Raw genomic sequence first — 27,185 nt, forward strand, 5'->3', positions numbered from 1 at the left:
GAACAGAAAGGACCGATGCACTGAGGAATTAACGAGAAAGGAAGCGTGCCACCGCCTCTTTGAAGGAGCTTGAGCTCAAAAAACGAAGTGTTGGCTGACACCGAGATGCAGATGTCTCTCATCCAAACCATAACAAATTCTTTAAAGCAGTGAAACCAAGCACTGAGATGTTGTGTACGGGCTGAGAGTATGTCAGGACAGTTGAGGTTGATTTATCAGCTGCTGAGAGAGAATCTTAGTTGTGGCAAAGTTCAGGCCTCATACCGATGAGCTTGCTATCAGTTGCTAGAAATAGCTCACTTTCAAAAATATTTACTTATGTATTCATCCCCTTTTTATTTGTATTTAAAATGTTCGACTCAATTTGGAATGCGTTTTACCTTTTTTTTTGCTGTGCATTTTACTAACATCTTCCTTCTGTCTTCTTTTTAAATAAAATAGATATTACTCCTTATTATTTAAACTGGATTAAGTCATTTTTTTGTTTCAACATTCTTACTAGAGAGGGACAGCAGCGGGCAACATGGTGTCAGCCTGTCTTGACATAAAACAAAGTTCTGGCTCATTCAGGGAATTTTGCAAAGGTGTTTGGGGAAAACCTGGAAAACTCAGGGAATTTGGAAATGTCAACTTGGTAGACACCGTGGAAAGGCTTTATCAGTATTGCCACCATGTCCTTGAATAAAAATGCACATTTTGGATAGCATTGGGTTTCTTTTTTTAATGAGCTGTGTGTTAAGGCCTATGCTAATGTAGGGCGAAGAATGGGGATTCTTGTAAAGCTCGGGAGGTGTGTGTTGCGATGACACTCAGTTAAATTTGGACATACGGAAGTATGCAGATGGTATTTATAACTAGAGCACTAGTACCTCAGGTCATTTGTTTGTCTTGTACAATCACGGGTATGAATTTTGAAACACATGGTTGTTGAAAATAGTGCAGCCAGACATACACACAAACTAGAGAACGACATGACAAGCACTGCAAGTATACCAGCTCACCTACTTCTTGATCTCCTTAAAGCCCCAATTGCAGCCATACTTTTTTGTCTAGGCAGCTTTACCTCTTAAAGCAGATTTTGTAAGCAGGATTTGGGGATTTTGAAGCATTGATGTCAATTACTTAAGCAAGTTCCATAAATTTTTAAAGCAAATCGTAGTTTGCTTTCAAAGATTCAATAGGCTTTTGCAGTTGTTTATTTGTGCGCTTTCATTTTTTTTTCCTTTTGCCTATGCAACAGGAGCCCTGATTTCAAAAGCTTTCCTGAACTGCCATCAGATACGGATCCCTCTGGACGGTTCAAGGGTGCTGTATACTTCAACACTGATTATGTAAGTTGACACATTTGAATTGGAAGTCAAAAGAGAAAATGCTGAAGTAAAGGTTGTATCACTATAATAGAAAAAATGAGAAGCGACAGAAGGGGGGCATTGTGTCAGTACCAATTTGATGCCTTCCTTGCTCATCTTATTTGACCTTGTTTGTCTGTTTTTCTTTCCTCACCACTGAGAATAACAAACTTGTTCAGCTTTGAGTCTTAATGTAAACACATTTGTCTCGATAATTGTAGCACCAGTGTGGCCCTAATTTAAATATTATTCCTTCGTGTTGCTAGTGAGCTTGGTTGATTTAGTGTAGTTGTCTTACCTAAATGCTGACTACACTAAAAAAATCTTACCTTTTCATTTATCACAAGTTATATTCATACAACTTCTAGGCTCTTTTAATAATGTTGCACTACTTGTAATCTTGTTCCCACAGTATGATTAACCCTTTCAGGGTAGATTTTTTTCGCCATATGCGACTGCCCAGGGTCAATTTTTTTATTGCAGATTCCAATTTTTCTGAGGGACCTATTTTGAAAAAAATTTACCGTCTCAAATGTTCCTGCTCTTACACCAATATTTACGTCCATAGCGTAATCGAACTGCGTAGGTGACCGCACTCAAGAAAACTGTGGTTGCGTGCCCGTCAAAAAAGCAAAACGTGTGACAAACTTCCGCTAATCTTCATCTTATCGCCAACCAGAGGCAATTAGTTTTCGCGAGTCTCCAAAAAAAAAAAAGAAAGAAAAGGAAAGGAACCACATGCACGGTGGCATCCTTCCTTCCAATTCACTGTGAGCACTAAACGAGCGAGAAACAGGCGGTCGCCCTTTGAGCAATTAGTAACGAGATAGCCATCAGTTTTGCGAGCACAAGAAGCTGAAACTGGCCGCGGAATAAAGCCCAAACTGCCGCCTGGCCGCGCGCGCCAATCTGTGAGCAGTAATACATAGACGTGTCAGAGCCAACTAACTCTAAAACAAACTATGCAACGAAAACCGAGAGAGGGAGGTGCGAGAAAAAAATTTCCTGAATTCCCACACAGTGGCAGCACATGCCAGAAAAAAAAAAAAGAAAGAAAGAAAGAGAAAGTGGGACGCGTTTTAAGCACATCGACAGCGCCGTAAATATATGGCATCGACCATTTCGGACTTGTTTGCAGTGCCGTGTATTTACATCATTGACCCTGAAAGGGTTAAGGTTGTTTTTCATGGTTATATTGAATTTTAGTTTCTCAATGTCGAAATGCACTCAAAGTAACTATTTTAGTTACTGTGTTGAGAATGCAGTACCACTCTGAATTCGTAAAAGTTCTAGTGTTTTCAGACTATAGCGGCCTTATTTCTTTCATGTGTTAAGGCTATTTTAGTTTTATAATCTTGATATATATATATCTAAGTTATGTAATCCTTCTCCTCCTGTTCCTCTCCAGGATTCTTGCAGATTGTCATCTCAGCCTGCGATTTCCAAAGTTCGGGCTCTCTGCCATGGCATTAGACTTCCTAGGCCCATGACTCACCTTGACCAGACACCATTTGATGGGTCTGTGAAATCGGTAAAAGCTTAGCAGCCCATTGGTTTTGTTCAGCCATCATATTGTGGGTGTTTTGTTTTGTGCAGCCTGCCTCTGGCTGTCATGGCATTCAGTAGCTCAACTTTATGATGATAATTAGCTTTTTGGTTGGTTTGCCCCAGCGCACCAGCATGGTGCCAGTTTCATGCATCAAAATCAATAGAACTGGTTTACTCCTTAGAAAGTTCAGTGTAATTTACGTGCAACTGTGCGGTGGCTGTAGTCTTCTAGTGAATACTCCAAGAAGGGCCACTGAGCCATGCTACTGTCCACAGGGCTACCAGCAGTCGTGTGAGGTAGGAAAAGGATTGAGACTCTTGCATTGCTTATGAACAAGTGAAAAAAAACTTAACTGTGCAGCTACACCTATGAGTGTGTGCTGCACAGAAAAAATTGAATCTGCTAAGTGCCCTGCAGTGCCTAGGCTGTAAGGAATGTTTTATGGTAAAAGGCAGACTGGAGTGGCAGTAGGAGGAATGCTGCGCTAATCTGTGCCCACTGGAATTTGTTGCATCATACTGCTCCAGAAGGGCCTTTTTTGACCTAAATTGTGCCACCGCTGTACCACAGTGTATAGTTTCAGTGGTGTGGAAGTTGGGAAGCTACCACGCAATACAATAGAAACTGTTGTGATGCTGCATTCATTGGCGGAATTCATTTATGGTGTTACAGGCAGAAAGACTGCTGTTGTTACAGCTGACAGATTTGAATTGATTCCTATTTATATGCACCATTTGTGAGGCTACAATGAATTGGGTGGCCTTGCTGGCTTTGCGACGGCATGATCAACGCAGTTTTATGCATCGAGGGCTGATGCACGATGGTGCTTCGTAGATAAAAAGATTATCATTGTCCACCGTACTTATTCCTCTTGGTTGCAACCTTATTTTCTTGCACCATTACTTGTTTTTTGCTTTTCAAGAGGACGTGAGGTTATTGAATTTAGCATAGTGCATTATTACCACGTGCATGGTGATTGGGCACTAGACTGTGGTTTATGCTCTTTGTCAACTGTGTCTCCCAAGCTTGTGGTAAAAAAATTAATCGTGGACAATCAAGTGGCCTAGCCCTATATGCCTTGACCTACGAGCTCATATCAGTTGAGGAATGAAGAACATTACATGCTCACATCACTGATTATGGTGAACAAAACAAAATCGGAATATGTGGAATATCAAACCTACAAAAATGTCCTTCCTTAAGGGGACAATAAACAGAAAAATTATTTCAGCTGCACTAGTAAATTATCTATGTAAATAACAAAAGAACCCCTCTTATTGTTAAGAGGCTTGGTAGGCCAGAAAAGATGCAAAAGATGGTTGGCGACCTCGCCATGGAGTTCCCATCCCAGCTCGCCGTGACATCATAGAGTTTAATAGCAACTGCTCAAACCTAGATAGTTGTTAATCGGTAGAGTTGTACTACACTCCTCCCTAGAAAAGTGGGAGACTAGGGAATTTCAAGAGCTTTTACAGGTCCAGAACAGCCCAAATACGAAAGTACTACTTGGAAATCCATGACGTCAATTTGGCACCACACGAATTTGCCGTGGCCCTTCCAGTGTCAAAACCTTCGCAAGGTGGCAAATCACACCGAACCTAACAATGAAAAAGTGCCTGCCCTTTTCCTTTCGTACTGACCATGGTCAACCTATGCACAGAGGAACGATGATTGAGTCAAGTGATGTGCAATCCACAGTTTCGTCTGTCATACAGATTGGCCTTACTATAATCCACCTGCTGTAAATATGGGAAAGCCCTTCTGTATTTTGAAGGAAAACTGTAAAACAAAACTTTCTTGGGATACATTTTCTGCTATTCGATATACAGCTTGTTTCTTGATATACTTTGATATTTTAATTTAGAATATACTATTCAGAATTTGCACACCCCTAATATTTAATGTTCCTGGACAGCTTTCATTTGCATTGTACACCTACTAAAGGGTGCATAGACTGTTAAATACTAAGGGGCACAGTAGCAGAATCTCTGTTAACAGTGGTAGCTGTTCTGCCTCTGCTTGCCTTTGCAATGATTTCTTTTAATGCCTTTTTACAGGGACTTGCGGCTATGATCAGTGGCAGTACCAGAGCAAACGGCGGGAGGCGGTGTGGTGGAAAAGGGGCTGGAAAGGGCTGTGAAAACTTTTTAAGCAGGGTGATAGCATGTACAGACATAAGATTTTATGCCTGCACTGATAGCTGAAAGAACCCATAACAGCTAGTGTAGTAAAAAAAAAAAAAAAACCTACTCTGTTGGCACATTTTCTTTTGTGATTGTGATTGTAGCGTTGCATACTATGCCACTTTGTTTTGGCTCAATTGCTAGCTTCACTTTTGTTTCATGGCTTTGCAATCACATATGCGTTTCTCATCGTCATCACTCTGGCTTTTTGGCTGAAGTATAGTATATGCCCAGTTGTCTCCAAAATAATGTGTGTTGCATGCCACAGAATATAGTTTGTGTTTTCTGGTATGAGCTGAAAGAGTGTCAAATTAAAAGTTTTTTTGCTCTTGTTTTCATTTCAGTTCAGCGAAAATGGTTCACTTCCGGTTCAAATCTGGAGTGAAAAAATTTTTCAGATCAGTTTAGACTGGTTTATGTTCATTTGCATAACCTAAAAAATAATTACGGAGAAACAGTAAAAATTTGTTTAAATTATCTTGTACAAAAGCTCAACGGTGTTCATGAACTGCATGGAAAAAAAAATCCATGATGTTCTTCAGGTTGCCAGTAGTAACACAAGAAATCACATTGTGTAGGCACATTTCGGAAGCATTAACTCACTCCTTTTTACACCTACTTCAATTTGCTTAACAGTGTGATCAGAAGCATCACCGACTTACGGGGGCATTCATTTCAGCAAGTGTATATTGGTCTGCCACCACCGGAGAACTATTTCAGAGTCACTGATTTCACTGGCTTGTGAGAGTATCATTAACATGCCTGCCTCCCCCGCCCCTCAAGTGACACATTGCAAACCGCATTAATGGTGCTGCCACATTTAAAGGGAGGACATGCTCATGTGCATTACAAATAATGTAGCATGGTTCAGCCACAAGCACAGGCAATGCATTTATGAAAAGCTTTAAGGAAGGTGGCCAATCGAATAGAAAACTATTTTTTCATTTCACTTTCGCTGTAGAGAAAAAAAAAAAAGTTCTGGTTTGCACAACATTTTCTTTTTCAGTTTAGTTCTGGTTCAATATACTGCCAGCTGCCGAGTCCTGAATATTAGATGTTTGAGGTAATTGTGGCTGAATTAATAAAATTTTACCTTGTAAGAGAAAGCATCAGCCACCACTGAGGTGCTTGTTTTACAGGCATCATCATTACAGTTTCTTTGATGTGCACTGTTACAAAGTGCCATTTTATGTAGTTATAGTTAGTGTGACTGTTTATTTGTTATCCTATTCTCAATTAAAACTATTTTTCTGACTTTTTCTTTTTTTTTCTTTCTTATAGCAGTTGTGTTCTAAGGGGTTTCGTGCTCCATCATGCATTCAGTCAGTGGTGTGGCCTGCAGTGATGTCCGGTAGAGATGTTGTAGCTGTGGCACCACCACACTCGGGCAAGACACTTGCTTACCTGATTCCATTGGTTTCAAGATTGACGGAGGAAACTGACTACGCGAGTCTTCCTGCAGGCGTTGGAGTGAGTACATTGGGGTTCTCTGAAGAGTGCACTGGTAAAAGATGTGCTTCTTTCATTTGCTGAATTGTCAATTTAACAAGGCATGGTAGTCAATTGTAAAATATCTATTTGTCTAACAGTGGCGGCATTAGAATTATTTTTAATTCTTGCTTATCTCAATGTAATACTATGTCTGAAAGGATTCCTCGCCAGGCCCCTGTTATGATTCGGGGTGAAAAACAAGAGACGGACCCTTGGAGTAGATGAATAGGAGACGAAAAGCTTTATACAGTATGTACATATAGCAGGTAATAGCACACAGGTAACAGTGCAAAAAGCGCACCAGAATGATGGGGCGGCTGGTAGCGACTCTCTCTTAACAGTGGGCTGGCTCTCCATTAAATCCCTTTGGGCGTCTCATCATTGGCAGGAACGAGGTAGGACTGGTGCTGACATCAACCGCATCGCTTTTCAATTTCATCGAAGGAGGATTTCAAGGAGAAGTTTTTCGTCGAAGGAGATGTTCAGTCTACTTAAAGCCGATCTCCACGGCAAGGGGTCAGCAGTTCTGTGGAAATCTGAAGGCTGCCAGTGGATTCATCGTGGAGCTCTGTGCCCCTGGACTCCTCTGTTCGATCCACAGAAAGGGTTTGGCAGTTTCCCGGAACTTTGTAGGTTGTCGCCAAGGGCAGCCACTTCCGAAGAACGAGGGGGGGAGAGGGATGCGCTCATCGCCTTGATGTAGGCACGAAGTGTGGCACAAGAGCACCCCCGCCACCAGACAATGCATCCAGAAGTTGAACTATCCGACACAGCTCGGACGATTGGATGCTCTAGTTGAATGACATCGTTGATTGATTGGATGGATAGGCTTTTCTGTTTTTCCGCCGGTGGTCTTCCCTGCTACTCAGCCCTGAGAAGGTCTACTGGAACGACTGAGAATCAACAGCGCCAGGCCTCTCCGGCCAAAGCAAGCACCCTCCAAATGCACTTCAAACCGCCAGACCAAAATCAATAAACAAAGCACTTTTTGAAATCTGTCTACACTAAACGAAAGAAAAAAAGGTTTCCGAACATGAGACACATATCCGAGAGAAAAATTCGAGATATGTCTTTCCTTAATTCTCAACGCATGACAGAGTTGATGAAATCAGAATTGCCTTGCAAGTGATGCTTGAGTGTAATGCGAGCAGGTTTGGTAAAGACCAAGGTTGCCAAAGATGAGTTAATTTTGCCCCCGAAAGCCATGACGCAAAGGCTGAGCGCTGCTAATCTGTGCACTTGGGCATAAAATGACATCCGACAACTGTAACCACCAATCGAAATCATCGTCCGCTTAGTGCTGTCTAAATGCACTCAGCAAAATGAGTACCACACTTTTAAAGCCCAGAAGCGTTCATACCAAAGCAAGAAAGAAATACTCAAACTCACGCGAATGACATAAAAACAAAGGTGAACCTGAATTCCATACTGACACTTACAATCAAAGTATACGATACATTAATCAAGTCGCAATCAAAATTAAGCATTTAGGCCCTTCCTAGCCTACATATGCGTAAATACAAGCGGAAACACTGTCGCTATCTTCACTCAAACGTTCAGCAGTCAGGTTTTTGTGGAAAATGAACAACAAACAAACATAATTTTTGTTTATTGCAAACAGAAAAGACTAACAGCTTTACACAATGCACTCTTTATATCTCAACAATTTCAGACGCACTCGAATGAGTCGACCGTTTGTGAGTTTGCGCACTGTCCAGACGAGGGACAAGAACAAAACTGAGTCGCCTGAAGCACCTGCCACTTTCGACCTGCGGCAGCTGAATACTGGGAGAGCAGTGCATTCACAGCATTCACGAACCCGCGAGCATGCTCTGTTCTTCTGCCTACAATGTCTTCGCAACTCTGAGAATAGGTGGCATTTGCGGCGTGCGAATTTCTGTGAAATAATTCTTTCCCGACGCGCATCATGCCTATTCTAGATTTTGCCACCAACCTAAACTTCGGATTTAGCTCACTCAACTTTTCTTAATGTCATGGCGGTTGGTGCGCTTGACCCGGCTCGTATCGCCGCCTGAGTTCGACTTTCTCTGCTTGCTCCTTCGTCGTTTGCCCTCAGCGCGGCCGGCAAAGCTTGTGGTCTTGGTACTTGTACTCCCAGATACACTGCCATCTCGTCGCAACGATACCAGTTCGGGCCACAAAACCAAGCTATGCTCATAGCTGTCGCTGATGCATTTGAGCTAGCCAGCTTGCTCTGCAGTCTCCTCGACAGTCTCGGCCTTGTTGCTATCATGTCAGCCTTCGCTGTTGGCCTGACTTACAGCATCAAAATACCTCAACAAAGCTATCTTTGCCTCATTGTAGTTGCAATTTTCCTTGTCAATGGAAGCGAGATTACAAGCGAGCAACAAGATCAACCGCTCAGACCAGAGGTCTCAGTTGACACCTTCCTCACAAACTTTTTTGAACTCTGCAAGAAAAGTAACCATACTCTCACCTGCCTTGAAATTTTGGAGATAGTATCGCGCTTTGCGCCATATTCATCTTTGAATGTCTCGACTGCTCTCTCGCCATGCCTTTTGCCGAGTACTTTCGTGCTCCTTTCCTTCTAGCTCGTGTCTCTCATGTTCCTTTGCCTCCAGTTCTCACTCAACAGTCGTCTCCCAAGGCAGAGGACGCGTCTCCCGTCGCGTCCTCTGCCTGCATCACATCGAGAATTGATTTCCTTGCTTTTTCGGAGCCGGTGGAAATGCCCAACTCCTCGCAAATTTGATTGAGGTCTTAAACTTGGAATTGCTCCATTGCATGCAGTCTTGTTTCTCGTTTTGCTGACTCACTGAATTAACCTTACTTCAGTATAAAATCCACTGTTTCATGAACGTAAATTTTTAATTCATAGTCTACCAAAAAATAACAAAACACTCCTAACATCTGCCTGTGCTAGAGAGGTCTGAAGACATGAAAGCAAACAGGCACTCACCCAGCCAAAGTGGTTGACGCCGGTCTGTCTCGTAGGTGCCATTGAGCAGTGTAGCAGGTGTCTCTGGGCCTCGTATCTCGCAGCTTGCCATCTGCTGTTGATACTCGTTTCTGATCCCATAGCTACCATCCATTGTTGCGATTCGGGGTTGAAGACGAGAGATGAACCCTTGGAGCTCACGAAGAGGAGACAAAAGGCGTTATAGAGTATGTACATATAGCAGGTAATAGCATACAGGTAGAGGTATCAAGAGCGCACCAGACCGAGGGGGCAACTGGTAGCGACTCTCTTAGCAATGGGCCGGCTCTGCCTTAAATCCCTTTGGGCATCCCATCGTTGGCAGGACCGGTGCTGACATCAACCGTGTTGCTTTCCTCTTTCGTCAAAGAAGTCTAAGGAGAAGTTTTTTGTTAAAGGAGTAGTTCAAGCTGCATAGAACCGATCTCCATGGCAGGGAGTCAGCAGTTCTGTGGAATTCTGAACACTGCCAGTGGATTCATCGCGTTGCTTTGTGCCCCAGGACTTTTCAATTCGACTCGCGGAAAGGGTTCGGCAGTTTCATTGAACATTGCAGGCTGTCACGAAGCTAGGGTGTCTACCATCCGGGAAAACTGGGAATTCTCAGCGATTTTGAGTAGCCTGGAAAAACTCAGGAAAAACTCAGGCAATTTCTGCCTCTATCAGGGAAAATTACCTGTAATTTTATTGAAAGGGTCGAAAGTTGCGGTAATGCTGGCTCAAGTAACAGACCGAAATCGTTACGAAGCATCTTTGGCGCCCTGTCGTCGGCTGGAGGAGCTGCCAGTGTGCAGTCAACGACCGATTTTCCGGATTCCTGATAATGTGGACGGCTTCGTGGCACCATAACGTACCCTATAGAGTCAATGTATCGGAACATCTAAAATTTCTAACGCCAGAACTCTTCGCCGTCTGATTTTCCGGACATTTTGCCGTGACCGCAGGTCCGAAATGGCAATAATCAAAGTCACCACCGCTGCCATTTTGATTACCTCAGCGCCTCGAACTGGCGCTGTCGCACGCAGATCCGCTGGCAGCCGTAGCCACCACTGCGGCAACGCTAGGCCTAGCTGCCTCAACATTTGCTATGAAGCTTCTTGCCATTGGTTGCCTTGTTCTTTATTGAAAGAATTCGCTGCTGTCAGCAATGGCACGGACTCCACCTTTGTGGTCCTCGCGATTGCCTTAGAAGCTTGGAAAGCTCGTAGCGTTGCATAATGCTGGTTCCCGAAAGTCAGCTTCGCTTTTGTACAGATATGTTACTTGGTGAAGCATATGCAAAAGTATTGCAGTGAAGCATAAGAAGCGCGTGACGGGGCTGTTGTTCCGAGACACATTATGTACCCCTAAATATACACGCGTGCACCCGGTATTTCCTGTCACAGTACAAGCACTGGTATGCCTAATACGTGTACCTACAGGCCTTCAGAGTGCTTTCGAATGTGCCTGTGGCGGTTTGAGCGCTTGAGGGCAGTAAATGACATGCATTTTCTTTTTCAACTGGCCGATTTTTCGGACATTTTCGCGCCCCCTAGGGGGTTAGAAAAATCGGACGTGAACTGTGCAACTGACCAAGAAGATGCTTCAAATGGTTCATGGGGCGAATGCGTGGCGGAAGGAGGACAAGCACAGAAAGGACCTACTCATTGAGGAATGAACAGGAGAGGAAGCGTGCTGCCGTCGTTTTGGCGCTCGAAAAACGGTGTTGGCTGATGCCGAGATGCAGGCGTCTCTCATCCAAACCAAAGTAAACTCTTCAAAGCAGTGAAAACACTGAGGTTTCGTGCGCGGGCTGAGAGTATGCAGCGTGTACCGACCGGCAAAACCGGGAATTCTCAGGGATTTTGAGTAGTCTGGAAAAACTCAGGGGAAACTCGGGGAATTTGTGCCTCTATCAGGGAAAATTATCTGTAATTTAATTGAAAGGGTCGAAAGTTGCGCTAATGCCGACTCGAGTAACAGACAGGAATCGTAACGAAGCGTCTTTGATGCCCTGTCGTCGACTGGAGGAGTTGCCAGTGTGCAGTCAACGACCGATTTTCCGGATTCCTGATAATGTGGACGGCTTCGTGGCACCATAACGTACCCCATAGAGTCAATGTATAATGTAGAAGTCTTCGCCGACTTATTTTCCGGACATTTTGCCGTGACCGTAGGTCCGAAATGGCATTAATCAAAGTCACCACCGCTGCCATTTTGATTAGCTCGGCGCCTCGAACTGGCGCTGTCGCACGCAGATCCGCTGGCAGCCGTAGCCACCACTGCGGCAACGCTAGACCTAGCTGCTTCGACGTTCGCTTGCCGTTGGGTGCCACATTTGTTATTGAAAGAATTAGCTGCTGTCAGCAGTGGCACGGACTCTGCCTTTGTGGTCCTCGTGATTGGCTTAGAAGCTTAGAAAACATGATGTGTTGCATAATTCCGGTTCCTGGAAGTCAGCTTTGCCTCTTTACAGAAATGTTAATTAGTGATGCATACGCCAAAGTATTGCAGTGAAGCATAAGAAGCGCGTGGCGGGGCTGTTGTTCCGAGACACAGTATGTATTCCTTAATTATACACGCGTGCACCCGGTATTTCCTGTCACAATATGAGCTTCAATATGCCTAATACGTGTACCCGCAGGCCTGCAGAGCGTTTTCGAATGTGCCTGTGGCGGATTGAGCCCTTAAGGGCAGTAAATGGCATGCATTTCTTTTTTCCAACTAGCCGATTTTTCAGACGTTTTCGCGGCACCTAGGGAGTTTTAAAAATCGGACGTGGACTGTGCAACTGACCAAGAAGATGCTTCAAACGGTCCGTGGGGCGAACGAGTGGTGGAAGGCGGACAAGAATAGAAAGGACCTACGCATTGGGGAATGAACGGGAAAGGAAGCATGCTGCCACCGTTTTGAGCTGAAAAAACAAAGTTTGGCTGATGCTGAGATGCAAATGTCCCTCATCCAAACCAAAATAAACTCTTTAAAGCAGTGAAACATAACAGTGAGGCGTCGTTACGAGCTGAGAGTTTGTCAGGATAGTTTAGGTTGAGTTACGAACTGTTGAGAGAGAATCTCAACTGTGACAAAGTTCGGGCCTCATACCACCGAGCTTACTATCAGTTGATAGAAATAGCTCATATTCAAAAATATTTCCTTCTGTATGCATCTCATTTTTATTTGTATTTGAAAAGGTTCGACTCGATTTGCAATTTTTTTCAGACATTTTATTATCTGTGCATTTTACTAAACCCTCCCTTCTCTTCTTTTTTTGAATAGCATAAACACTACTCCTTAGTATTCAAATTGCATTAAGTCATTTTTTTAAAGTTTTTTTTATATGCTTACTAGTGAGTGACAGCATCGGGTGATATGGTTTCAGCCCGTCTTGACACAAAACATAGTTCTGCATCACTCAGGGAATTTCGCAAAGGCACTCAGGGAAAACCTGGAAAACTAGGGGAAATTGGAAATGCCAACTTGGTAGACACCCTGCAAGGGAAACCACTTCAGAAGAATGAAGGGGGGTGGGAGTTGGAGCGCCAGTTGGCCTCGATGTAGATGCGCAGTGTGGCACAGCACCCCGTAGCAAATTTTGGTTGTACACTGAAAGTTATGTGCCTTTAGGGAGCGTTCAACTGTACAAAATTTTCAAATTAGTTCATTAATAGCAGTGAGCAAAATATTTGAAGTTTCACAAACCCATGATTTCAGGAGGTGAGCTTCACTACCAACATAGACTCTCTCTCCACTTGCCCCATCTAGCACGTGCAAGCGAAATGCATTACCCTGCATTCTCTCATATTGGAGCCAGAGGATCGCATCACGTCACGAGCCCTGCATTCTTTATTTTTTCTCTTGTGTTCAGAATCAGAATCAGTTTTATTCATGACAAAAATGGGGATAATTGCATAATAAGTATATACAGAAGGAGATCCCATAGTTAGAAACTGAAATGGGACCTCCTGTGCATGATGACTAGAATTAAGAATACAAACAATGGCAACATGTAAAATTTACTATAATAAAGGTTTTAAGAGACAAGGCATAAATAAACAGAAAAGCAGCAGATGAATGCATTAAAGAATAACGAGGCTTCGTATTAGTCAACAAAAGGTGAAACTACGAAAATAGCTTGAGAAAAAGGCGAGTAAAAAAAAATGTGAGAGACAAGTAGAGAAACTAAGTGAAAGTTAAAAATGCAACATATCTTACACTCAAATGGTAAAATCAAAGGAAGCTAAAAGAAAATGCTTAAGTTCTGTACGAAATCTGTGAGCTTCAAATGATTTTAAAGGGAATGGTAATGTGTTCCACAGAGATAAAGCTGAAAAGTGTAATGACTGCTTACCATAGCTGGTGCGAACGAAGGGTAAAATGAAGTTCATATTTCCTGCAAATCTAGTGCTACTGTATTTATATTAGTAAGGGATGTCTTTGGTATGATGGTTACTAGAATATCATTGTTTCATCATCATCATGATCAGCCTGTTTTATGTCCACTGCAGGACAAATGCCTTTCCCTGCGATCTCTAATTAGCCCTGTGCATCAGTAAACGATTTCAACTAGTGGCCGTGAATTTCCTCATTTCATCGCTTCACCTAGTCTTTTGTTGTCCTAGATTGCGTTTGCCTTCTCTTGGTACCCATTCTGTAACCCTAATGGTCCGACGGTTATCTTACTGGTGATATCATTGTTTAATGCCCTAAAAATAAATATGGCCATGTTATATTTAATCAGATCAGTCACATTCAAAATATTATGTGCATGAAACAGCTGATTTGCGTTAATGCTTCAAGGTGAAAATGTTATTAGTCGAATAGCTCGATTCTGAATGACTTGCAACGAAGTTAGGTGACTGCTACAAGTGTTTCTCTGTGATTCAATGTCAGTTGATATGAGACTGAACAAATGCATAATAAAGCGACGTGAGGGTAGAAAATGAGAAATATGGCCGTCCTTTGATTAAAATGCGTATTCCGTATGCAGTTTTCTTTTTCGCATTAGCTATGTGAAGGTGAAATTTAAGATGGCGATTAAATTCCACGCCTAAATAGGTGTAATGATCAACTGCAGTGATTAGGTGATTGTTGATGGAAATAGACTCGAGGAGCTCAGGCAATCGCTGATTTGAGGCGAAGACTACAAAATTGGTCTTATTATGGTTAATCTGCAGCTTGTTAAGTTCGCACCATGTGGAAATTTTCATAAAATCTTCATTTAGCTTATGTGTTAGTGTTGATATACAATTGTTAGGACTAAATATAGTAGTATCATCAGTGTAAAGAATAGACTTCGATGAGGAGAGGCAACTAGGCAAATCATTAATATAAGTTAGGAAAACTAGAGGACCCAATATGGACCTCTGTGATACGCCAACATTTAGTAGTAGCTTCTTTAGTGTTGTACTCAGAAATGTTAACAACTTGTTTTTTATCTTGTAAGTAATTGCGTATTAGAAGTAGAGGTGGACAAGTTATTCCAATGGCTGCAAGTTTAGCACAAATAATTGGGATTAGTTGTATCGAAGGGCCTTGGATAGGTCAACGAATATCGAGGCTGCAAATTTACCTTCATCAATCGCCTTTTTGAGATAATCAGTAAGAGGTATAAGTGCTAGATTAGTTCAAAAGCCAGAACGAAAGCCAAGCTGATAAGCGGAAGGAATACTAAATTTATCTAAATATTTTGTTAGACGTTTTTCTATAAGTTTTTCAATAACAGATTAGTTCAAAAGCCAGAACGAAAGCCAAGCTGATAAGCGGAAGGAATACTAAATTTATCTAAATATTTTGTTAGACGTTTTTCTATAAGTTTTTCAATAACTTTATTAAAAAATGGAAGAATAAAAATGGGTCTATAATTCTGGGTAAGCGTGCGACCACCTTTTTTGAAAACGGGAATGACTCGACCGCATTTGAGTTCATGTGGAAAAATATTGGTTTTAAAAATCAGGTTAATGATAGCTGAGAGGACGTTAGCGATATGTTGCGCGATCATTTTAATGTGGTGAGCATTAATATTATCTAGGCCAGCACTAGTGGCTTTAAGGGTTCTAATTACTAAGATTACTTCATCAGGTGTTGTTGGAAAAAGGAAAAATGAATGAGGTAAGCATTTGAAGGACATGTTACAGCATGAAGCGGAATCAGAAGTGTTACTGAAGAAAGCATCAGAGAAGGCATTTACAAAATCAAGTGGATTAATGTATACGATGTCATTGTGAATGATTCTCGAAATGATGTTCTTAAAGTTCCGGTTTAAGAAGGTGTTAACTATTGCCCTATTGAGCTTAGTGTTGAAACAATGAACGACAATCTTGTAGGCATCATTAAGGAGTGTGCAATAGAAGTCGGTGGTAACTCCATTAGGCAGGATACCAGCAAACTATCGCAGGAGACGAAAGATCTGATCAAGAAACGCCAATGTATGAAAGCCTCTAACCCTACAGCTAGAATAGAACTGGCAGAACTTTCGAAGTTAATCAACAAGTGTAAGACAGCTGACATAAGGAAGTATAATATGGATGGAATTGAACATGCTCTCAGGAACGGAGGAAGCCTAAAAACAGTGAAGAAGAAACTAGGAATCGGCAAGAATCAGATGTATGCGTTAAGAGACAAAGCCGGCAATATCATTACTAATACAGTCAAACCTCGATATATCGAACACGGATATATCGAATTATTGCGTATATCGAACACTTTCTATATCACGTGGAAAATCGCATGCATTTTTAATTTTTTATTTCGAACGGGGCCGGATGTAAAAAGGATATATCGAACTCCGCCGCCCCAGACCAAGTGCGCTCTGTTGACAGGAGGCGAGCTTTCCCGCAACACTCTCGAAGATAGCGGCGGCGCGATGGGCGTTCTAGACTGCTGCGTACGACAGCTCCCACATCGGTTGCGCTGAGGGCGCCATTTGAACGTAGCGGCGTACACACGCGGCGGCTTGGAGCCAGCTACGGCCGGTCTGGGCCCGTCTCGAGCAGAGCGCGCGCACCCCGGCCGTGAGCCAGCCCGGCCTCCTCAATCACGCGCGCCCGCGCCCCCGCCGTGCGCGCGTGATCGAGGCGGCCGTGGAGCCAGTTGGAGCGCTTTGTCGGTGCTGAGCCACACAGCATGTGCATTGAGGACTTCGTTGGCGGTGACGACAGCACCGGAACAGTGGCGGAGTTAACAGACGTGGAGATCGCGGCAGAAGTGACTGCTGAGCGGCCAAAGGAAGACGCTGCCGAGGCTGATCCAGCAAGCGTTGATGTTGCCCCGCTCCCGACTGCAACTGAGGCTGTAGCTGCTTTGGCCTTTCTACGCCGCTACTGCGGCGCAATAGAAGGCACTGGACCGTCTCTTGTGGACCGTTTGGACTATGTTGAGGACGCCGTGGTCAAGCACGCGGTTGCCAATATGAAGCAGGCTACGCTGCTTCAGTACTTTCAGCGAACGAAATAAATACTTTGTTTGAAGCTTTATGTGAGTATCTATTGCGCCACGATTGGTTCATTGATTGATTTGTGCTAGTTTTTAACGCGTTTTCTACGTGATTTTATTTATCGAATTCTGGCTATATCGAACTATTTTGCGATCACCGCGCTGTTCGATATATCGAGGTTCGACTGTATGGATGAGATAGTTCAAGTGGCTGAGGAGTTCTATAGAGATTTATACAGTACCAGTGGCACCCACGACGATAATGGAAGGGAAAATAGTCTAGAGGAATTCGAAATCCCAAAGGTAACGCCGGAAGAAGTAAAGAAAGCCTTGGGAGATATGCAAAGGGGGAAGGCAGCTGGGGAGGATCAGGTAACAGCAGATTTGTTGAAGGATGGTGGGCAGATTGTTCTAGAGAAACTGGCCACCCTGTATACGCAATGCCTCATGACCTCGAGCGTACCGGAATCTTGGAAGAACGCTAACATAATCCTAATTCATAAGAAAGGAGACACCAAAGACTTGAAAAATTATAGACCGATCAGCTTACTGTCCGTTGCCTACAAACTATTTACTAAGGTAATCGCAAATAGAATCACGAACACCTTAGACTTCTGTCAAGCAAAGGACCAGGCAGGATTCCGTAAAGGCCACTCAACAATAGATCATATTTACACTATCAATCAGGTGATAGAGAAATGTGCGGAATATAACCAACCCTTATATATAGCTTTCATTGATTACGAGAAAGCGTTTGATTCTGTCGAAACCTCAGCAGTCATGGAGGCATTACGGAATCAGGGTGTAGCTTGCCGTATGTAAAAATACTGAAAGATATCTATAGCGGCTCCACAGCCACCGTAGTCCTCCATAAAGCAAGCAACAAAATCCCAATAAAGAAAGGCGTCAGGCAGGGAGATACGATCTCTCCAATGTTATTCACAGCATGTTTACAGGAGGTATTCAGAGACCCGGATTGGGAAGAATTGGGGATAAAAGTTAATGGAGAGTACCATAGTAACTTGCGATTCGCTGATGATATTGCCTTGCTTAGTAACTCAGGGGACCAATTGCAATGCATGCTCACTGACCTGGAGAGGCAAAGCAGAAGAGTGGGTCTAAAAATGAATCTGCAGAAAACTAAAGTAATGTTTAATAGTCTCGGAAGAGAACAGCAATTTACAATAGGCAGCGATGCACTGGAAGTCGTAAGGGAATACACCTACTTGGGGCAGGTAGTGACGGCGGATCCGGATCATGAGACGGAAATAATCAGGAGAATAAGAATGGGCTGGGGTGCGTTTGGCAGGCATTCTCAGATCATGAACAGCAGGTTGCCATTATCCCTCAAGAGAAAAGTATATAATAGCTGTGTCTTACCAGTACTCACCTACGGGGCAGAAACCTGGAGGCTTACGAAAAGAGTTCTACTCAAATTGCGGACGACGCAACGAGCTATGGAAAGAAGAATGATAGGTGTAACGTTAAGGGATAAGAAAAGAGCAGATTGGGTCAGAAAACAAACGCGAGTTAATGACATCTTAGTTGAAATCAAGAAAAAGAAATGGCCATGGGCAGGACATGTAATGAGGAGGGAAGATAACTGATGGTCATTAAGGGTTACGGACTGGATCCCAAGGGAAGGGAAGCGTAGCAGGGGGCGGCAGAAAGTTAGGTGGGCGGATGAGATTAAGAAGTTTGCAGGGACGGCGTGGCCACAATTAGTACATGACCGGGGTTGTTGGAGAAATATGGGAGAGGCCTTTGCCCTGCAGTGGGCGTAACAAGGCTGCTGCTGCTGATGATGATAACTATTGCCCACTTTTTCCTAGTGTTATTACCACATTCCATAATTTTTTGTTTGTTATAATTCCTCTCCGCACTTCTCAGCTGTGCAGAAAGTGCGTTAGAAAATTTTTTTAACATGCAAGTAGTTTAGTATTGAAAGGTTGCTTCTTTGGTTTTTTTATACAAATTTTCACGAGAGTGCATTGGTTTCAGGAGGCTATCTTTAAGCCTTGGATTTTTGGCGATGATACTGTTTTTCTGCGTTTTATTTTATGAGAGTGGGGTTGAAATGCGATGAAAGTGTCGTTAAAAGCTGCGAAAAAGCTGTTTTAGGTTCATTAGATGATACAACTTCCGACCAGTCAGTTTTAGTTACACTAGCAAGGAACATCTTTTTGTCGAATACAACTCTGTAGACTGACGTGTTAGATGAGGCGAAGTGATTGCGCAGGCTTAGAACGGTAGGATAGTGGTCGGTAATATTGGTGGTAACAATGCCAGCATCAGGTGGATCTGTTAAGTTCGATAATGCAGGATCAATTAAAATTAAGGTGCCATCGGCAATGTTAGGACAAGCTGGGAGAGAAATTAAACATTCATATCCAAAACTATGGAAGTTGCTTGAATAACTAGAAGAATCAGATGAAGTGGTATGTATGAGGTTAATGTTGATATCGCCCATGATTATTGCGTTACAATTAGCGCACGATATTTTTTCCTTGGTTTGATGAAGCGCACTACAGAAGTCAGTAACTAAAGAAGAAGGTGAGCGATAAATGCAGCCAAACACTAAGTTCTTGTTGCTTATACTGGAGACGGGGGAATCAAATTAACAAACACAGATTCACAGTAAGTAATATTCAACTCCAAGTCAGGCCGTCATTTATACGGAATGTTAGATGAGCAAATATAGCTGAAATGCTGTGATTACTCGTTTCTCTGTGAGAATATTCAAAAGTGCGTGAGAGAAAGCAGAATAGGTCCTTATCATCATTACTAAGCCAGGTTTCAGACACACGTATTATTGAAAAGGTGTTGATAAGTGTCGAAAACAGCTGCCGGAAATCATCAAAATGCTTGCAGAGACTTCTAGCATTGAAGTGAATAATTGAATGGTAGTTGCGCAACATGAATTTATTCAGTGCAGATGTTGACAGGTAAGAATCCATGGTGGTTGGTAATGACTTTTAAGAGTCAGAATAGAGGCAGTTAGTTGAAAACAGAAAGGTCAGACTCATCAGCGATGCGACAAACACAGCTCTCATTTGTCTTTCTAGCCTTAATCTGACAATTAGCCGTGCACAAGTGCTTCCGGTTGTTGACTTTTTTCAGCACCAGTGCTTTGGAAAAGAGTGCCTTATTATGTGGTGTCAAGTGGTCATTAACAAATATACGAAAGTTGTCATATTTGCCGATGTCATTCAGGCAGAGCCTTTCCTTTCGTGCCTTGCGGATAAAATCATTCTTTTTCATTTGAGAACATAATCTAGCAATTAAGTTTTTCCTACCCTTATCTTTAGTAGAGATTCGATGAACAACTTTGACATCAGAGGAAGTCGCGGGGCATCCAATTTTCCTACCCACTGTCTCCAAAACTGCAACACAGTCCTCGCCCTGAGTATAGGGGATACCCCTAAATTCGATGTTCATGCGAGAGTACTACTCGAGCTCGGAGACCCTGCGTGGAAGTGAACAGTTTTTCGTTTTCAGGGCTTTGTTTTCTGCCACAAGTGAGGCCTTTTCACTGTGCAGCTTGTCATCCAGGTCATTCAGAATCTTTAGACTGGACTCAAGGCTGTCCATGTGCTTCTTTAGCTTCAGCACGTCAACCCCATTTGTCTTCATGTTAACGATAATCTTGTCACCAATGCGATCAGTCATACGATTCGATTCATTAAGAAGTCTTGACTCCAGTTCATAAATTCTCTTATCGAGCTCAGCACAGGTGGGCCTATCTAACAGCGCTCAACTAAAAACTTAATGCAAGGGCACAAGTAGCATATAAACAGTTCTTGGCAGCAGCGACAGTAACGGGATAACAAAGAAAATGACAGATGCTGTCGTTACCAACCTGTACAAGCAGAAAGGAATGCGCGAACTGGTGCGCGAGCACTGCCGCTGCTGCCAAGACTGGTCGACAGCAGATGAAGGTGTCCTTTAAGTAGCGATGCCGGGACAAGCGCCTCATGGTCTTTTGTGAAGATCTTGCTTGACAAGATAACTTCCTTGATTACACGTGCAGTCGATCCAGCCAAATTCGGGTGGTCTTCCGAGAAGATCTTGCTTAACAAGATAGCCTGTACATGCAGAAAGGAATCCATGAGCTAGTGCGCGAGCACTGCCGCTGCTGCCAAGACTGTTCTTGCTTCACAGCGCACTTCCAGTGATGGTATCGTGCACGAGCTGTAGCATTTGTCTTGTTTCGCACTGTGCACGATTTTGCATGCTTTGCACGAGAACATCTGCATTGTTGTCTGTCTGATTCTGCACTTCAGTGAAATAGATCCCTCAGTGCACACATGTTTAGAGATGGTGTCATTTTCTTTGCACACGACTGTGCGGCGTGGGAACAAGCAGACGTAACGGAAGTATGTCCCTCTAGCTAAAGCAGAGAAAAACAAAGACTTGCAGACATTCAATTTGCAGGTTTTATTATTTCCCTAAACTTTATATGATGTAGGGAAGCAACAGATATAACAAATAACTGCTGTAACCTTGAAATGTCATGTGACGTTTCAGCAATGCGCATTATGTAGGCGCACTTGTGTGTCTACATAATTAACGTAGTTCATGTGCATGGCATGTACATGTGGATGGCAGTTGATGTAATTCATGTGCATGGTGTGAAGAAGTGTGCATGGGGTTTGGTGTAAATTTCAGCTGCTGTCGGAGGAGCACAGCATTATAGTACTTTGCAGACATGATTGTCAGCACGTAATGTATACATTGTGCTTGTCTGTTTCGAATGGCCAAACCTGCTGAGGGGTCCTTGAAGTTCTTTTGTGCACGATAGATTACTGCAGATCAATTTAACTTTTTCTTAGCTTCAGTGTAGTTCTTGTCAAATGCTTGTTTTACTAAGTTAGTGATCTGACTACTCACCAACTATTTTTAACTCCAAATTTTCGGTAGTGTGGTACCTTGGAGAAGCTTTACTTGATACCCTATCAAGCTGTATTGGGTGCCCTGATTAGCCATCACCCGGACAGTGGTTCTTGTTGCACGACAACATGAGGCCCCAAACTACTGTAGCAGTCTAGATATACCTGGCCAGACACTACATGCATGCTCTAACACATCCCCCACATTCACCCAATCTATCGCTGTGTGATTACTTGTGTTTTCACTGAGTGAAATTGACACTGAAAGGAAAGTGTCATTCATAAAGATATGGCAACAGTTCAAACTGCTGTGACCAATGATGTACTGAAAAGCATCCGAGACAAAGCTTTTTCTGCTTGCTTCCGTGACCTCCAAAAACGGTGGCAGATGTGCTTAGGTAGCAGCGGGGACTACTTTGATAAGACCTAGGGTGCTCTAATGTAAAGCTATTCCAACTATTTTTATTCTATTTCTGCAATAAGTCCTCCACGATTGGTCAAAAAATTTTTGGGTTACGCACACTTCGCCTTCTGGCACCTATACAGCATCTCTCCGACAACTCTTTTTTGTTGAGGGTCCATTTTGTGTCATTTCTAACCTTCCATAGCACGCCGCCATGATTTTCGACTAGTTGCCGACACCACCCTTCTCATCAGGGGATGTACTTTTAATGCGCTAGCTCGGCTCTACTGAAACCCTCTCCAATTCTGTCAAGGTAGGCAATGTCATTTGCTTTGGAAGCAAACAAAAATGACCTCCTATAAATGAGGAGAGTATTTGATTTAGCGATTCAAACAATGCTGTGGCTCACTGCCTGATCTTTGCATTGGCAGTTATGTAAACTTGATGTCGGTAGATTGGAATAAAAACAGATTTGTATAGTTTTACATTATAGGGCCCCTAGAGTCATTAGTTTTGTAAGTTTAATATAAGTGATATTTTTTAAGCACAGTTCTGGAATATTTCTGACGAAGGTTGTATAAAGGATGTTATGGTTTTTTAAAATAGTACTGATCACTTATCGAGCATTACGATTTCTGAAACAGTGCTTTCTCTCATTCCTCCTTAGCCCCTAATGGTAGTTCTGACATCCACATGGAAAGGAGCTGCCCGCCTGAGTGAGCAGGCCAAGCTGCTCATCCATGAGAAAAGAGGCCCAAAAGTCTGCGTCTTGTACGCTGGAGGAGCAGAAAAAGGAAAAGAGGTAATTTTTCAGTCATTCCTCTTGAGCAATTGATTGTGAATCAAATACATTGTGTTTCTCTCTTTTTTATATAGATTGAATTGGTCAATGGCTGTGATATCTTGGTAGCAACTCCCCAATGCTTTCTGCGCTTTCTGACCAATTACGACCGTCTCATCGTCAACTTGCGTCGGTGCTGCCATTTGGTCCTGGATGATGGTGAAAAGCTGCTGGACAAGTTTGCAGTAGAGGTACATATTGCTATGTTGTCATTGTAAATGTTGCGCTATGATTCATTATGCCAGTGTTCTCTCATCTCAAAACTTTTTTGACAAAATATTGTTGGCTGTTTCATTTCAACTTGCCAGGCTTCTTGAGTACTTGTCCCTTAGTATTGTGTCTTTACGTTGCGGTCATTTGTTTCATGCATACTTCATATCTTCTAGCACTGCACCAACTGGCTACTGTTAACCAGTGCCAATATGAGCTGTTGTCTTTTGCAGCCATCCAGCTTTGGAACTTTTGAGTATGAATTAACATTGTTAACCTTTTCAGTGTCACTGACATACCAGTGCATTTATTTGTTTCTGTCCTGCCATATCACTCGTATACGTGTATGTTCCCCTTAGCTCCACTTTGTTGTGTGGAGTAACACCAAATTGGAAAGCTCCAAGGTGGTTCTCCCATCTGTTGTATGTATCTAAAAGCACCTTTTTTCCGCTCTCTTGGTTTGTTCAGTATAGGTTTTTGTTAGTGGCTGTGGAACATGCCACCACGTTGGCATGGTTTCACCATGCTGAGCGCATGGTTTCTAAATTTAAGGGGTGGCTCCTGGAATTTGTACACCGCTACTGTGGCGATTCTCCATTCAGATATTCACACCATAGCACAGGACCGCCACTCTACGTATTTCTTCCATCTGTCATATGTTTATACAATATTTAAACAAAATAATTTTCCATGTTGCTTTATCTTCACTACAGCGCACCTCCTTTCCAGGAATGAGGCTGCTCTTTTTTTGGTATGCCTTCTCCAGGATGGCTCTGCCCTATTTCATATCTCTTTCATCTGTTTCTCTCTCTACTTTGTCTTTTCAAGTTTGATTAAACGAAATTGCTCTTTCCTTGAGTGTAAGCTGTGTGATGCTTTGAGATGGCTGCTTGCACAGCACCTTCAACTGTTGATTAGAACAGCAACTCTTCCAACTCCAAATATGAGCCAAGCTCGCACTCAGTAGAGAACAGCTTGTCATATGAATGTGGAAGAGGCAGCATCAACCACATCGAATTTTGACAATGACACCGTGAAAAAGTACTGAGAACGATGGTGTTTTTAGTTTGCTGCGTGTTTTATAGCTTTTGTCAGGTAGGAATGTGACAACCATACCAAGAGACACATTGCCATTATCCATGTCATTTTCTTTTTTTTTTCCTTTTGCAAAATAAATATACACTGTTCTGTTTGTTTTATAACATCCGAGAAAAAAAAACGCTGATGCTGAGGGTGCATCACTTCCAAAAAAAAAAAAAAAAAAGAACCCTACACTGTAAGGGTTAAATGAACTGACAGCCTTGCAGAATGCAGTGCTCCCACTCTTGCTTCAAATTGTGCCAGACGAAATTTCCTGCACCATCCTGATAAAAGAAAATGATTTTACACTGAAGTGCACCAAAATTAGAAACTGCGCAATACGTACGTATATGGCTGCTGCATACATGCATAGTGCACATGGCTTACCGTAAAAACCCGCGTATAGTACGAGGTTTTTTTCCTGTTATTAGCGTCCCAAATTTCCGCCTCGTACTATATGCGGATCCGGACAAAAATTTCAAAGTTCGGCTCGAAGTTTTGGTTTCGTTATTGCTCTGTGGCTACGGCTTGGCTTCGTAATATCTGCATGGCTACGACTTGGCTTTGTTATTGCTGCCTGGCTACGGCTTGCCTTCGCTATTGCAGCGTGGCTACGGCATCGTTTCTTTCTTTGTTGAGTGCGGACCTTGGCAGTTCACGTGTTAACCGCGCTTCGCGAAGTGCATCGTTTTTAGTGAAGGAGCACGATGTCGGGGGCACGGAAGCAGTACTCGGCAGCTTTCAAGCGAAATGTGATTTTAGCGGCAGAGGAAATTGGCAACAGTGCGGCCGGGAGGCAGTTTGGCGTCACCGAGGGAAGTATCCGCGGATGGCGACGGCAAAAAGAAGCACTTTTCGAGTGCAGCGGAAAGCGAAGAAGCTTTCGCGGCCCGAAGAATGGGGCATTCCCTGAAATTGAACTCAAACTGACGGAATTCGTCCGAGAACAGCGAGCCGCGCATCTTGCTGTGAGCGTGGAGCTCATGCAGGCAAAAGCCAGGGAGCTTGCGAGAGAAAAAGGCCTAACGAGCTCCACCTTCAAAGCAAGCAAGCATTGGGTTTATCGGTATATGTGCCGTGCAGGATTTTCATTGCGCCGGAGAACTTCAATTTCACAAAAGCTGCCGGAATCGTTTGAAGAGTTACTGGTGGCTTTCCAGCGCCGCGTTATTTCGTTGCGCAAGTTGAAGAACTTTCAGCTAGGGCAAATCGGCAATGCTGACCAAACACCAGTTTATCTGGACATGCCATCGCCCCTCACCGTGCACGAAAAGGGCTCGAAACAAGTTTGTGTCTGGTCCACTGGGAACGAGAAGACGCGTGTTACCGTCATGTTGTCATGCACGGCAGACGGCCGCAAGCTCCCGCCCTATGTCGTCTTTAAGCGCAAGACAATGCCGAAAGGTGAGCTGCCGAAAAATGTCATCGTTAAATGCGATGAGAAAGGGTGGATGAATGAGAGTGTTGTGCTCGACTGGATAAAGTCCGTTTGGTGTAGGCGGCCCGGTGTACTGTTGTCGTTCCCGTCCATCCTCGTGCTGGACGCGTTTCGTGGCCATTTGGCCGACTCGGTGAAGAAGCTGTTGCGTGATTGTAATACTGAACTCGTCGTTATCCCTGGTGGGATGACGTCTCAGCTGCAGCCTCTAGATGTTTGCGTCAACAAGCCTTTCAAGGACGCGGTGAAGCGGTGCTACGCAGAGTGGATGCGGTCAGGTGAACCTGCAGTGACGCCAACTGGGCGGCTGAAGCGGGCATCGCCAGCCACGCTGTGCAAGTGGATCGTCGACGCATGGGCGAGCATCCCAGAAGACCTTGTGCGTCGCGCTTTCAAGAAGTGCGGGATCTCGAACGCGCTCGATGGCACCGAGGACGAGTACCTCTGGGAGGATATGTCAGACAAGGAATTGTCCGATGAAAGCGCAGCGGAGGACGACAGTGAATGAAGTGCTCAGTCCGATTTCAATAAATGTTTTCCCCGAGTTTCTCTCACTCGTATTATACGCGGGTAAACCTTTTTTTTTCCATTTCTCGTCCCAGAAATTTCACCTCGTATTATATTCGGGTTCGTATTATACGCGGGTTTTTACGGTAATAAATCGAAATTCACATTATCTATATGTACGCGTTACTGACCAATCATTCCGACTCGATGGCGACTGCCTAAATGACCCAATGATCCGGTGTCTCGAATATCTTAATTTGGCAGAAAAGTGACATTATTCCACAAGTGGCTAAAGCAGTGTGCCATATTCTCAGACGACCATTTTCGAAGTAACGCTCACTTATGCCGGATTTCTCATCACTAGCATCAGACTCGTAGGCATCTACGAGCAGTGGCTGCGGCGGCATTCGTGGGCACTGGATCAGGAACGCTGTCATCTGTCAATGTGCCTAGTGCTATTCATGCAAAATGTCGCAAAAAGATCGTCCAAAAATTAAACCAAAGCTTTTCAACGCATTGCTATGGGCGCGCATGCTTGCCTACAATCTGGGCACTCCGTATCTCTGTCATTGCCATGCTGTCACCACAGATAGACCAAAGTACAATCAGTACATGCACTGAATCTTCAAACCTTGGCAACATAACAGGACTGTGATTTTGTAGTGATGCCTTTTCCGGTGCCACTCCTTTTTGCACTTCATCAGTGGTAAAAGTGGTGTCCCGCCTACAATCAATGGTATCTGCCAGCTGTGAATGGTGGCTGATAAGGGCGGTATCTAGGATCAAGCAGAATGCATTGCTACAAAATTGCGGTCCAAAAGTCGACCTCTCTATCATTGCCGAAGGGCGGCGGGCTTTTTCAGGAGCAGTCATTGC

General features: G+C 43.5%; 1 protein-coding gene across 3 annotated transcripts in view; it reads left to right on the plus strand.

Moving 5' to 3' along the window:
• LOC139054086 (putative ATP-dependent RNA helicase TDRD12) overlaps window positions 1-27,185 on the plus strand; it is a 254,611-nt gene that overhangs the window by 101,654 nt on the left and 125,772 nt on the right. For 2 of the 3 annotated variants that reach the window (XM_070530611.1, XM_070530612.1), the window contains exons 12-16: window positions 1,241-1,331; window positions 2,758-2,880; window positions 6,363-6,551; window positions 22,901-23,035; window positions 23,110-23,265. In XM_070530611.1, coding sequence (XP_070386712.1) covers window positions 1,241-1,331; window positions 2,758-2,880; window positions 6,363-6,551; window positions 22,901-23,035; window positions 23,110-23,265 — 694 coding nt within the window. The remainder of the gene's footprint in view (window positions 1-1,240; window positions 1,332-2,757; window positions 2,881-6,362; window positions 6,552-22,900; window positions 23,036-23,109; window positions 23,266-27,185) is intronic. The other variant, XM_070530613.1, reaches the window with a different exon arrangement.

Source organism: Dermacentor albipictus, chromosome 1 (genome assembly GCF_038994185.2).
Source record: "Dermacentor albipictus isolate Rhodes 1998 colony chromosome 1, USDA_Dalb.pri_finalv2, whole genome shotgun sequence".
Lineage (NCBI taxonomy): Eukaryota > Metazoa > Arthropoda > Arachnida > Ixodida > Ixodidae > Dermacentor > Dermacentor albipictus.